This window comes from Haliotis rufescens, unplaced genomic scaffold (assembly GCF_023055435.1).
Source record: "Haliotis rufescens isolate VD_foot unplaced genomic scaffold, xgHalRufe1.0.p SCAF_1, whole genome shotgun sequence".
NCBI lineage: Eukaryota > Metazoa > Mollusca > Gastropoda > Lepetellida > Haliotidae > Haliotis > Haliotis rufescens.
This window is the reverse complement of record NW_025963779.1, coordinates 56314391-56328286: the sequence shown is the minus strand read 5'-3', so window position 1 is coordinate 56328286 and position 13896 is coordinate 56314391. Positions and strand designations below refer to the sequence as shown.

The 13896-nt window shown below is 41.5% G+C and overlaps 1 protein-coding gene across 2 annotated transcripts in view; it reads right to left on the bottom strand.

The window, feature by feature from the left end:
* LOC124131528 (deleted in malignant brain tumors 1 protein-like) overlaps nucleotides 1-13896 on the bottom strand; it is a 104600-nt gene that overhangs the window by 19525 nt on the left and 71179 nt on the right. The window contains exons 17-23 of one of the 2 annotated variants that reach the window (XM_046494827.2): nucleotides 12599-12907; nucleotides 11693-12016; nucleotides 9780-10109; nucleotides 7861-7872; nucleotides 5530-5847; nucleotides 2643-2957; nucleotides 1620-1946 (exon numbers count right to left, since the gene is read on the bottom strand). In XM_046494827.2, the coding sequence (XP_046350783.2) occupies nucleotides 1620-1946; nucleotides 2643-2957; nucleotides 5530-5847; nucleotides 7861-7872; nucleotides 9780-10109; nucleotides 11693-12016; nucleotides 12599-12907 (1935 nt within the window). The remainder of the gene's footprint in view (nucleotides 1-1619; nucleotides 1947-2642; nucleotides 2958-5529; nucleotides 5848-7860; nucleotides 7873-9779; nucleotides 10110-11692; nucleotides 12017-12598; nucleotides 12908-13896) is intronic. The other variant, XM_046494828.2, reaches the window with a different exon arrangement.

Below are 13896 nucleotides of genomic sequence, written 5' to 3'. Positions count from 1 at the left end.
TACTGAGACGTTCGCACACATCACGTAGCTTACACACATTACACAGTTTGCACATACTGAGACGTTCGCACACATCACGTAGCTTACACACATTACACAGTTTGCACATACTGAGAAGTTCGCACACATCACGTAGCTTACACACATTACACAGTTTGCACATACTGAGACGTTCGCACACATCACGTAGCTAACACACATTACACAGTTTGCACATACTGAGACGTTCGCACACATCACGTGGCTTACACACATTACACAGTTTGCACATACTGAGACGTTCGCACACATCACGTAGCTTACACACATTACACAGTTTGCACATACTGAGACGTTCGCACACATCACGTGACTTACACACATTACACAGTTTGCACATACTGAGACGTTCGCACACATCACGTAGCTTACACACATTACACAGTTTGCACATACTGAGACGTTCGCACACATCACGTAGCTTACACACATTACACAGTTTGCACATACTGAGACGTTCGCACACATCACGTAGCTAACACACATTACAAAGTTTGCACATACTGAGACGTTCGCACACATCACGTAGCTTACACACATTACACAGTTTGCACATACTGAGACGTTCGCACACATCACGTAGCTTACACACATTACACAGTTTGCACATACTGAGACGTTCGCACACATCACGTAGCTTACACACATTACACAGTTTGCACATACTGAGACGTTCGCACACATCACGTAGCTTACACACATTACACAGTTTGCACATACTGAGACGTTCGCACACATCACGTAGCTTACACACATTACACAGTTTGCACATACTAAGACGTTCGCACACATCACGTGACTTACACACATTACACAACATCATTGCTGGCACACGACACGTAGCACACAGATTTGTATATCTCAAATTAAAAACTGTTTTTCTTTTCTTTAACATATTTATCTCCTCTCGTGACCTTATAAAGTTGACATTTTCAACCATGGCAGCACCACTCATCGAAATAATAACTATTTATAGACACCTGATCGGCATATACTGACAGTCACCACGTGGCCAGAAAAGACATGGTTCATACTGAGTTTCAGTCCCTAAATTTACGGCCATACAGATTTAAGGCCCTAATAATGATAAACTTATAAAATCATTGCCATGTACATTTGTGCCATTGCGGCAAAGTGTGATATAACCATGGGGTTTGAATGGCGAGGCAGAGTTGATGTGAATGACATGCTCAAGTGTAGACAGGTACCCTGTCCTTTGCCTCCTAACAGCTCAATTGTGGCGATGAGTGCAAGCGCTCTAGGACAGGCAAACCAGTCTAGCTCGAGTGAGGACAGGAAGCAACTCTAATGTCAAAACAATTGCCTTCTTAGCAGTCAAGCAGATGACGATACATTTTCCTTTGGAAATGTGAAGTAAAAAAATAACAAATCTTTTTAAAAAGCGAAATTTCAAAATGAACTTGCCTTTGATTGTTTATGTCCAATTCAAGGCCTTTGTAAAGCATTTTGTCTGAATTCCAGCCTTTTCAAGCTAATCTTGCACCTAAGGCCTTTTTAAGAACGTCTAAATTCCAGACCTTTCAAGGTCTGTGTGAACCATGAAAGACAAACTGCCATACCTCCTCGGAAGCAGCTGACGGACACAGCGAATGTGGCTGGGATGTATCTGTTTCTGTCTGGGTTCCACTCCACCCGACACTGGTGAACTGCGGCCTCGGAGCCCGTGCAGTTGACGTAGGATGCCAAGATGTTGCCATTGAGGCTGGATGAGGATGGGGAACGCCACAACACCTGCCCTGCAACCATGCCGATGCTGCGACAGAAAACGGACGCGTCCTTGTCGTCGAACTCGAGGCGGGAAATGTAGCCCCACTGACCGTTGATGTTGAGCTGGGCAATCCCTTTGTCCCCCACCGACCCGGGAGCCATCCTGTATTGAACACCCTCTGAAATGGACAAACAGTTCCATACTAGAACATGGCAATGATATTTGACATATAAATATGAGCCTTGAAGGCATGGTGACCATGAATGTATTTCAAGAGGCCACTACTGGGATCAGGTGGTCAGAACTGCTGACTTGGTTGATGGACTTGCTGACTTGGTTGATGCAAGTCAACACATCTATATTGCGTAGATCGATGCTGATGATGTAATGACTAGTTTTTCTGGTCCAGATTCCTATTTTTTGCTGTCGGCATATAGCTAGAATATTGCTGAGTGCGGTGTCAAACAAAGAAAGAAAGAAACATAACCTTAAATTAAATACCGAATATAAGAGGTGAGGTGAGGTGAGGTGAAATTGGGTTTAATGTTGCCTCCAAGATTAATGCACTTATATAGCGACGTGCATGCATGTGTGTGTGTGCGGCTGCTTGTACTAGTCCGGACTGAGACCGATTTATGGGGCTACCTCACTGAGATACCATGCCACAGTTTAACATGAATACCTCACTCAGACACAGTATACTGACTCTGAGCTGACCAGTCCTTGTTTTAGCCCCTTAAAGCTGAGCACCAGACAGGGTAACAACAAGCACCATCTTTTAACGTCTTTTGGTATGACGTGGCCTGGGATCGAACCCTTTGACCTTCCGCTCTCCGGGCGGACGCTCTACCACTAGTGAATGCTGCCGGCTTACCTCCAGAGTTGCTACACAACACAGCTGCCCCACGCCTTGACTCCGCGCACCCGTGCTGTGTGTCGAAGACATCATGGCTGCAATCATTGAAGTTGGTATCATCGTCTCTGCAGACCACATTCCCCATTAGCAGTGGCATGCCTTGGGGGATGGCTGAGCCCGGGATTGCGACTCCCCCAACATATCCGAGCTGCCGGCATGCTGAAATTGCTTCAGTATCATTCCAGTTCTCTCCACAAATGGCTCCCCAGATGCCAAATCGGCTGACATTGACCATGCCTGTGAATCCATTCTTGGGAAGACTGATTGCAATATCTGCAATGGAAGCCACGTGATTGTGAGCAAATGTGTAGAACATAAAAGCAAAAAATGATTGTTCAACGTTATCAAAGAAATCTCTACCAAAATCAGAGTCCTTTGTATGATTCCAACTGTATCGTGACCATGTGTTTCTGAATCAAATAGTAAGCATATCCTGCCACACCAGAGTCACCCATCACAAACACATGCAAAGGCAAGTCAATCGTTCACTCCAAAAACACGGGATCATATATAGTCAAAATAGTTCACGTACATGTTCGGTCCATTATTCGTTAAAGAAAAACACTGGAGCAGTGGGGACAATTTTGCCAGTATTTAATGTTGTTTTGATTATAACTATTTTTCAGTTGTAATATTTCGAAGGCCAATGGGGTTCATCTTCACCCATTAGCACATGAATATATTTCAAAGCAAATGAGAACAGTTGTGGTTTATGTGCTTCTGAAACATGAATAAGAATATCATCACAACATTAACATCTGAGAATATTAAAATTAAATAACTAAATGCACCTTTTCACACTTTAACCAAATACAGTCAAGTCTCGTTAATCCGACAATCGTCTTTATCCGACGCTAATGATGAGAAGCGATTAAATCTGTGATATTTAGACCCGTTAATCCGACAGTTTTGCACTCTGAATCAGACACACCTAATTTGGCGAAATTCAGTCTCGTTAATCAGACACAGTGATCAGCATACTACCTGATCATCTGCCCGCGAGTACACAGCCCGTGTTTTATGCAAGACAAGTCGGCTGGTAGCTGCATATTACAACGGCTGCAGAGATAAACTTGCTTAACAATAAACAATTAATGCTTTAAATAAACAAAACAGGATAAATCACATGCTGAGATTCCCTCAATCTCATTAAAATCAGATACAAGTTCTCGCTAACGCCGAGGACATCCCATTACAGGTCACGTCAGAACGACCTTTTGCAAACTTTGACCGACCAATGGAAGTCGAAATTAGCCACTAAGAAAGCAGCTTTCAAAAAAGCAGCTTTCTTGAGCTTTGCGGCACCAGTTTCAAACTGGCGACTTCCATTCCAGACTATGCTTTAGAGTGAGTGAGTGAGTGAGTGAGTAAGTATGGTTTTACGCCGCTTTTAGCAATATTCCAGCAATATCATGGCGGGGGATAGGGCTTCAAAGAGTAATCGGGCACGGGCCGAGTTAAGATGTACTCGAGTCCAGTTTGAAGGACTCGAGTACTCGACCAAGGGAGATAACTCGAATTTGGTCGACTTTCACTTGTCTGTATGTAACTTTCTTTTTCATGAGTAATTAATTAAATCAAATAAAAGTGTCAATAGCTTTTCTTTTAGTTATTTTTTGAAACAATACACTTATTTACAAACATTTCATAAGGATACTTCAAGTTTTAAAAAGTACTTTATTTCTTGTTTAAAAGGGAGGTTTTACGAAAAAATTATACTGTCGCAGGCAGTAGACCTACTCATTCTAAATTAGCCTCGTAATGTTAATCATTATTAATTCAATATTTTCATAAGATATTTATAACTGGACATCACTTTATTGAATTTTAACTTTGTGTTACTGTATCTCATTCTAATCATATCTTCAAATGTCTTATAGAAGTCAAACTATAAATTTAGAAACCTAGTTATCTTTCAATGTTTTGTTTTCAATTAAGAAAAAGGTAAATACTGACTTGTGAATTTGTGATAACATTGAAATTGTTACTTTTAACTTATTATCTATATTTATTGACAATTTCCTTCGGCGCTGGCATCAAATGATCTTATTTATAATATAAGGTATACCTAAGAAGCCAGCCAATCACCAATCCCAACATACATCACGTGACGATCACGTTTCTGGAAATTTGAATATGTGTTCGCAACTTGATGACGTCATAAATTGGACCACTTTAGTTTTGAGAGGGAAGTGTCTAGTAAGTTACTCCCTATAGATGTAGCTGGACTACGCAGATAAACACAGTGGCTGAACGATAACATCCAAAAGAGTGAGAGATATGACAATCGGTATTAGAAGAAAAGGTACAGATAATCGAGCATTGTGAGAATATACGGGAATTAACAAACTTAACCCACCTGTTCGTAAAATGGACTCACCAACATTTCCGAGGTCGGATTTTATTCAGGGAGTCATCATTATTAAAATTTGGGTAAATAATGTTAAAGCTTGTACCCCCTCATGGTTTATTCTCCCTGCAGTGTACAACAGCTACTGTATTCAACGTAATAAGCGCCTAGGGCGCTCTCAAAATTAGAAATAGGGGGCGTTTATTAGAATATTATTTTGAGTTGAAAGATCGTAAATTTCGTGGTCTATGCTAACAGCCTGAAATGTTTACATACGACAGATATATTTTTCAAGAATTTAATTGCCCATAATTAAGGGTGATATAACACATGAGTGCGTATTATACACGAAAAAAAAAGTCTTGTGTACATTGATCAATCGGAAGGGGTGCTAATTGGGGTTGTTCACTAGCCAATATATTAGCAAATATTGCCGTGGGCGCTTATTACATCGAATACAGTATTTCTTAAATAATGACATTGGTAAAAACTTACCTTCAGATAGTTCCGTAGTACTGCACGCCACTGACACATAATTGGCACACTCCCCGGTCGGGGCGATGGTGCAGTTGGCCAGCATCTGTTCATGGCCTTCACATGTGATCCTGGTTATCTTCGGGTCTGTGGACCTGGGTAGATTCCCCAGGGCAGAACAGCATTGTCTCTTTCCTTTGTTGTACCCCATCTGTCGACATGCTACCTCCGCCGCGTTACCGTTGAAGCCGTTCTCACACACAGACGACCAGGTGCCGTTGAGTTTCACTTCTAGTCGCCCGTAATCAGTACGGCCGTTGATGTCTCCTGATAGACGCACTGGATAAAAGTAAAATATAGGTGAGTGGGTGGGGTGAACTTGGGTATAACTGGGGTATAATTAGTGCATTTATTGCAAATGTGTCCGTGCATCTCCTTAATGCAGAGCGCTATGCAGACAAACAACACATACTATCTTTTTACGTCTTTTGGTATGACCTGACATCTCCAAGCCAACCAGACCTTGTTCTATCCCCTCGGACCTTGCACCAGGCAGATAAACAACAAGCACCATCTTTTGACTTCTTTTGGTTTGATCCAACTGGGATTGAACCCCCGATCTTCCGCTCTCTGGACAGAGTGGCAGGTCGTAGATGTATCCCTTCATTGTAAACCATGTTGTACAGGTATAGGAGGTGAGGTGAAATGGGGCTTCACATCGTGTCCGTGTTTATTCCACTCATATCGCGACGTGACTCCTGATGATCCAGACTAGAATAGGTCTTCAGCAACCCATGCTTGCCGTATAAGGTGACTATGCTGGTTGAAATGGCGACTAACGGGATTGGGTGGTAAGGCTTGCTGACTTTGTTGATGCATGTCATTGTATCCCAATTGCATGGATCGATGCTCATGATGTCAATCACTGGATTGTCTGGTCCAGACTCGATTATTTAGACCGCCATCATATAGCTGGAATATTGCTGAGTGCAGCGTTAAACAACAAATAAACAAATATATAGCGACGTGCATGCACGTCTGGGTGTGGTTGCTTGTGCTAGTCCGGACTTATGCCAGTTCTACGAGACCCCTGAGATACCCTGCGGCAGTTTAACAAAGATACACCACTTGGACAGTTTACCAAGCCAAACAACCCTTGTTTTAGCCCCTTAATGCAGAGTGCCAGGCAGGGTAACAACAAGTACCATCTTTTGACGTCTGTGAGGATTAGAGGGTGTATTGAATACAAAAGGCTTTTACATACATTAGTAAGGGGACACGCCTAGTACTACTGTGCATTAATGAGGTTTTAGTTGCCAAGAGACAACAAGAATCAGAGTGAGTGAGTGAGTGAGAGTGTTGGGTTTAACGCCGCTTTTAACAGTATTCCAGTTATATCACGGCGTGTCAGCTTAATGTGGGAGGAAAGCCCGAAGTGATGCAGGTCTCAGACGTTGACAACTTTGGTGAAACCCATGGGCATGGATATGGTGCTGACAAACCTAGAAACATAATCGGGGCGAACCGGGATTCGAACACACAATCATTGGTTTCTGGCGTTCCCAAGGGACGCAACTCTGCACAGCGAATAATGGCGCCGTAGACGACTGGATCAACAGTGGCCCCAAGAATCAGAGTACCTAGTTCTGTTCGGTATGGAATAGCTAACTAAGAAGGAAAAGAATGAAAGAAACTTGCGGAGGTTGGTATATGATTGTACGAAGATCCACTTTAAAAGCTTTGAAAAGTATTTCAGTTATATCGGATTCACGACAGAGAAGCACCAACTTTCGCAAGTTATTATTTTGAAAACTAAACGAGCCTGGTATGGTGCATAAAGATCGAGGATTATAATTGGAGAGAATAGCGATTTGAACCCATGATGAACGGATATTGACAGCTAAGGGACGCAATGCTGCAGTGCACTGTCGTCTTAGACCACCATCTTTATGAGAGCCGATAGTGAGGTTAGCTCTCATGAAAAGACATATCAGAAAAGTGTAGCAAGGTATTAAAAGACTGCAGTGGTATATTTCAACAGTAGTCATCTGGATTATGAGTTGCCTATGGATACAACAACAATAGCAACAAAGATGTTAAAATATCAATCCAATCATTTAGTAACATTGTCGTTACATATTGTTTTTTTTATGTTTATTTGGCTTTTCCTTGTTTCTGGCAATTTTTTTTTTTTAAGGAAGGTTATTTCTGATTATACTAATCCATCCACAATTGAGTCCAAAAATAACTTTTTTGAAAAACGAATAAAAGAACAAAAATAATAATTAAATTGTTGTTGTATCGAGTTGTAGATGCCTGGAGAAATGAAGAACACTATGACTTAAAACTCACCTGGGATGGTACCTGTTTAAATGTAACGTATAACATAAACTATAACTACAAAATACAGCAATAATGAAACCCAGTAACATTATGTATATTCCAAAACATGATGAGTTAAATGAGTGAGTGAGTGAGTATGGTTTTACGCCCGCTTTTAGCAATATTCCACCAATATCACGGCGGGGGACACCAGAAATGGGCTTCACACATTGTACCCATGTCGGGAATCGAACCCGGGTCTTCGGCGTGACGAGTGAACGCTTTAACCACTAGGCTACCCGACCACCCCTATGAACTAAATGAGTTATTGATGTGTGAGTGAGTGTTCAACAATATATCAGTTGTATATTTGCCTATAAATATAGTAAACTACGCTTATAATGAACAGACAGATATAACAAACTGTTTTTTTGTCCCGGCTGTTTGCTGTATATATGCTGAATATATGCTCATAATGAACAATAAAATGAATATAATGAACTAAAATTAGTGGTTCCTTTGAGTTCGTTATAACCGTAGTCAATCTCATTAAAATCAGATCTAAGTTCTCGTTGCTAAACAAAGATCTGAGGACATCCAATTACTGGTCACGTCAGAACGACCTTTCGCATACTTTGACCTACCACTGAAATGACTAACAAGAAGTCGACATCAGCCAATTAGAAAGCAGCTTACTCGAGCTTTACGGCACTCGTTTCAACCTGGCAAACTTCCATTTCAGACTAGGCTTGAAAAATATGTTCATACAGTTCTTGATTGAAATTTTGAAAACTGAACAAACCGGAATGTCTAATATATGGTTGAGATAGTATGGCAGTGCTTCCCATGTACTGTGCAACGCCTCCTCCATTCAAATGTTTATCCTACGGAAGTGAGACATAGACAACAATTTTGATTGAATCAGTTGCACGGGCCGTAACTGTTGTTCAGAATACCCTGTGTTAACGTTTTCAAGGTTGCATGATTAGAAAACACATTCCGTCTGTAACTTTCATGATCTGGTAAGCGATGCTTTGATTGGTTGGACAAAAGGTCGTTCTGACCTGACCAGTAATGGGATGTCCTCCGATCTTTGTTGAGCGATGGCGAAAACTAAGATCTGATTTTAATGAGACTGAACCGTAGTTTACTGTAATCAAATTTGGGATCAGGAAAATGATTTGATGTAAGGACACTTTACCAACAATTTGACTCTGAAACAATTTTAGGATTTGTTTGTCAACATCTTATAACACATAATAAGAAGACCAGAGAATATCTTCATTTTCCCTCGATACTGACCTGACAACCTATAATACTCAATATTTGGTAGGAGTATTCTGAGTGTGGGACTGAATGTGTGTGCTTGGCTCTTTGAGTGAGTGAGTTAAATTTTATCGTCACACCGGCAGTATCTCAGCCATATAGTGACGATGGCTCTTTGAAGATGGGTTTTTAAGTGAGTGAATTGGGTTTAACGCCGCTTTTAACAGTATTTCAGTTATATCGCGGCATTTCAGCTTAATGTGGGAGGAAAGCCCGAAGTCATGCAGGTCTCAGATGTTTACCACTTTGATGAAAGCAACGAGTATGGTGCTGACAAACCTAGAAACATAATCGGGGGAACCTGGATTCGAACCCACAAACTTAGGTTACTAGCATGCCCAAGGGACGCAACTCTGCACAGCGAATCACGGCGCCGTAGACGACTGGGCCAACCGTGCCCCCTCTTTGAAGATGGTGCCATACAGACAGTGTAACATACTGCAATGCAACTGGTCATTTTCAGCTTCACTGAAGTTAATAAAAGAAAGTACACAATTCAAGTAGCTGCAGCCCTCACGTTATGTAACAGTAGAAAATAGCCAGTATCCCTCTCAAATGTTGAGTAGTATACTTGTGATTTTTTATGTCTGTATGAGAGACCAGTACTCTGAAATTGTTCTCACCAGTGGAGTGGCACTGTATCACGGCGTCGTAGAGATGGGATTTACATAAGTCGTCCTCCTCGCCGAATCCTGACAAGGGGCAGTCGAAGATGCTGCTCTCATTCCCATCACAGGCTAACTGGTTGATCCACACTGGACCTGCAGTCTGACCCCGACTTCCGGCTTTTCCTGCAATGCCTGATGGGTGATTCATGTCCTTGCAGATTAGGGCGGCGATGTTGTCGTCAACGTTGATACCGCAAATGCTGCCCCATGTACCATTGATGTTAATTTCGACACGACCCTCAAGGCGTGTACCGCCCTCAATACGGAACCGTGGTTTTGTAATGCCTGAATCATTTTATATTGTGAAATATACACACAACTGCCATTAGAAGAAACATGACATCAATAATATACATAAGAGACTAACAGTATTTCAGTTATATAATTATATGTCAGCTTAATGTGGGAGGAAAACCCAAAGTGATGCACGTCTATGACGTTTACCTCTTTGGTAAAACCCATGAGCACGGGTATGGTGCTGACAAATATAGAAACATAAAACAATACGGACTTGGAATTGAACCCATGATCATTGGTTTCTGGAGTGCCCAAGGGACATTACTCTGCACAAGGAATTATGGGGCTTCAGAGGTCATACAAGATGAAAGTTTATCTACTGCCTTCAATAGAAATGCTTCATGTCAGTAAAATCACATATTGACTCCAATGACAAGAACAAAATAATAATACATTTAGTATGATTCATTAGTACTCTCCGCTTTCAAAGGCATCCTTAAGTCACCCCACTCTCTTCTCCCCGACCCCCACTGAACTGAACTTGACATTGAAAATGTGACCCAACCCATACCCACCCTCGTCGAATTTGAGAATTCAAATATGCATCCCACCCTTTCCGCGATCTTCATAAAACCTGGATCCACCTCTGTCTTAACTTATTTCTGTTGTATTCCATTTTCCAGTTTGTGAATGCTTAGCAATACGTGTAGTTCAAGTAAAGAGTCAAGTAAACAGTGGACATTGTTGTACGCTGCATTATTCCAGCTATTTTACAACAATCTGTAAATAATCAAGTCCTCAAGCGGCAAGGGCGTTCACAGACTATAAAAGTCCAGTCTCCACCCTTGCCAAACAAGGCAGGAATTCCGGAGTTACATTTTGGCCGGACAAACGAGTCTATGCATAGTTCTATCATTAGCGTAACAAACTAGACATCATGTTCATAAAAAACATGGATTTCAACGTGCAGATTTTGGTCAACTGAAGGATTTGCAAAGTATGTGTACTGCCAACTGGGCATAGACAGATATTTTGCAAATCTTTTCATGTTATTAATCAAGGTGCTCAAATGATTTGATGCACTTCGTGAGGTAGGGCCTGTTTTATTACAATATAGAACTTCAAGATTGTTTTGACTTGGTGCCCCTATTTAGTTTGAAGCAATTGCAAGTGATACGAGAAGTGGAATCGGATTGGTCAGTAGGAGGGATACAGAAAGGACATAACTTGAAATAGCAACTGGTGGCCGTACGATCGAGCCTGGAAATTCCAGCCTAGTACGGCAAGGGTGGAAACTGGACTTTTACAGGCAGTTAACTCACTTGCCTCAGGAAGATGGACCAAGTAAGGCAAACCAGTGGTTGACAATGACAATATCAGCCAGAACATATCCTGTAATCGGCAATCTACATTAATTGGCACTTAAAACAAGCATAGGGTATTCAAAACCTATTTAGCCCACATTCACCCCTAAGTGAGTGAGAGCATTGGGTTTTACGCCAACTTTTAGCAACATTCCAGCAAAATCACGTCTGGAAGCACTAGAAATTATCTTCACTGATTGTCCACATTTTACGCCTTTGTGAACACTCAAACCTCTAGGCTACCTCACCTTTCCAAACAAATCTCACCTGGGGATCTGTAACAGAAGGCTGCTGCGTCTGATCGTTTGTCGCATGGGTTAATCTGATTCCACGTGATCCCAGGGCAGGTCTCCAAGAGGTTTTCTGTACCGGTGCAGTTCAAGTTTGTCATCCAACGTATTTCCTTTACGAAACTCCGTCTATTGTTGTTAATTCGTTTGTAGGAAAATCCGCCATTGGTCATTCCCATCTCTCTGCACACGACTTTGGCCTCGTTGTCGTCGAATCCATTAGGACATATGAGACCGTCGTGGCTGAAGTGTTGGAGGACCACTCTGCCGGATGTCCCGTTGTCGAGCTTCACGATGTATGCTGTCAGAAACAATACAGAAAGGTGTCTTCATTAAATGACAGAGGTTTCCAATCCTATAGCGTCACCTTTACTGACAGAAGTTTAAATATGTCATAGGCATTGAGGTTGGACAATCTTATCTTATTTCACCGCCTCCATATGCAACTAAACATTGAAGTTATTTCAATCCACACAAATGCTTAAATATCATTTACAGTAAACTATGTTAATAACGAAAACGCTTATAATAAACTGACGGATATAACGAACTGCTATTCAGGTCCTGGTCATCTGCTGTATATATATATACCCGGTATATATAATGAACTACAGTTTTAACGAACTAAAATAAGTTGTTCCTTTGTGTTCATTATAACCGAAGTTTACTGTATATCAGTCGAGTTGGATCAATCCTTTGCTACCTGCTACGAACGTAATCATTCATTATCACAAAAATATTATGATATTATAATTTATAATCATGTTAAACAACAAAGTGACGGTAGTCAAATGCTAGATTTCTTAAAGCATTTTATTGAACATTAAGGCAGATTCAAATTCAGGGTCTTTTCAAACCTGTGTGATCCTTAAATTGTACTCACCATTTGAGGTATCAGTGACATTGGAGCAGACGACAGATGCGTAATGGTTGGAGCTGCAGATGGAGGTTTTGGTATGGGTACAGTCCATCACAGATGCCTCTTCTCCAGTACACTTGAGGTCAGCTATGGCAATGGACTTGCCCACATCACCGAAGGCGGAACAGCAGAGTGCTTTTCCGTCTGGATAACCCATTTGGCGGCAGGCGACCTTGGCCTCTGTGTCTGTGAATCCCGCCGAGCAGACAAGGCCATAGGAGTAGCCTGTCCAAATCTCTAATCCACCAAATTCTGGTTTCGGCTCGAGGCGCACTGTTAATTGTAGATAGTATCTCATAACAAGAGTGAGAGAGTGTGTAAGGTCGTTACATGTGCATAGCAATATTTGATGGGGGGACACCACAAATACTTTCAAACATTGCATCCATGCTTGGAATCGAACCCTTGTATTTGGTTTGATCAGCGAACAAATTAACCACCTCCACCCCAGACTAATTGAGATGGCGTTCTCGTTTATCTCACTTATCGTTCTTCACCACATGTCTTTGTTGATGTTATAAGTATACATTAGATGTCAGGTCAAATAAAAACTGCTTTAGCCTAGGCTAATCCAAGACCCGTTTGCCACTTCAAATATATATTGAGTGCAAAAACACAACCATATCAATGATCCAACATTCAAAAGAGTTTATGAAATTTATGCCCCCTTAACCATTTTCTTACCTATACTCACTGTACAGCAGTGATCAAAATGAAGCTTCCCCAACCCCCACCCCTACACTTTTAAAAACCAAATGTATTATGTAGTGGAGGCAGTAAAATTGACTGAGACAGGATTTTGATATTTTGTAGCCCTTCCTTTTAAAAAATGCTGGATCTGCCCTTGGCACCAATGTTGTTTGTTTGTTTGTTTTTTAACAATATTTCACTTATGTGTCTGCGGCCTGTAAATAGTATACATGCTCGCTGACTTGGTTAATGCACGTCATCTTATCCCACTTGTGTGGGTCGATGCTCATGGTGACAATCACTGTATTGTCTGGTCCAGACTCGATTATTTACAGACCGACGTCATATGGCTGGAATATTGCTGAGTGCGACGTTAAACAACAAACAAACAAACATATTGCGAGCAAAGATCCAGGCCGTTGCGATATATGACAAGTCATCGACCTGACCACCCAATGCATTTGGTTGCTTCTCACGACCAGAGTATGTCCTTGTGTACCAATTCTAACCCGGAAATACCCAGGGGCGTCAGCATGTTGGGAGTTTAAGACAGGTTTCCGGCGTGACAAGAA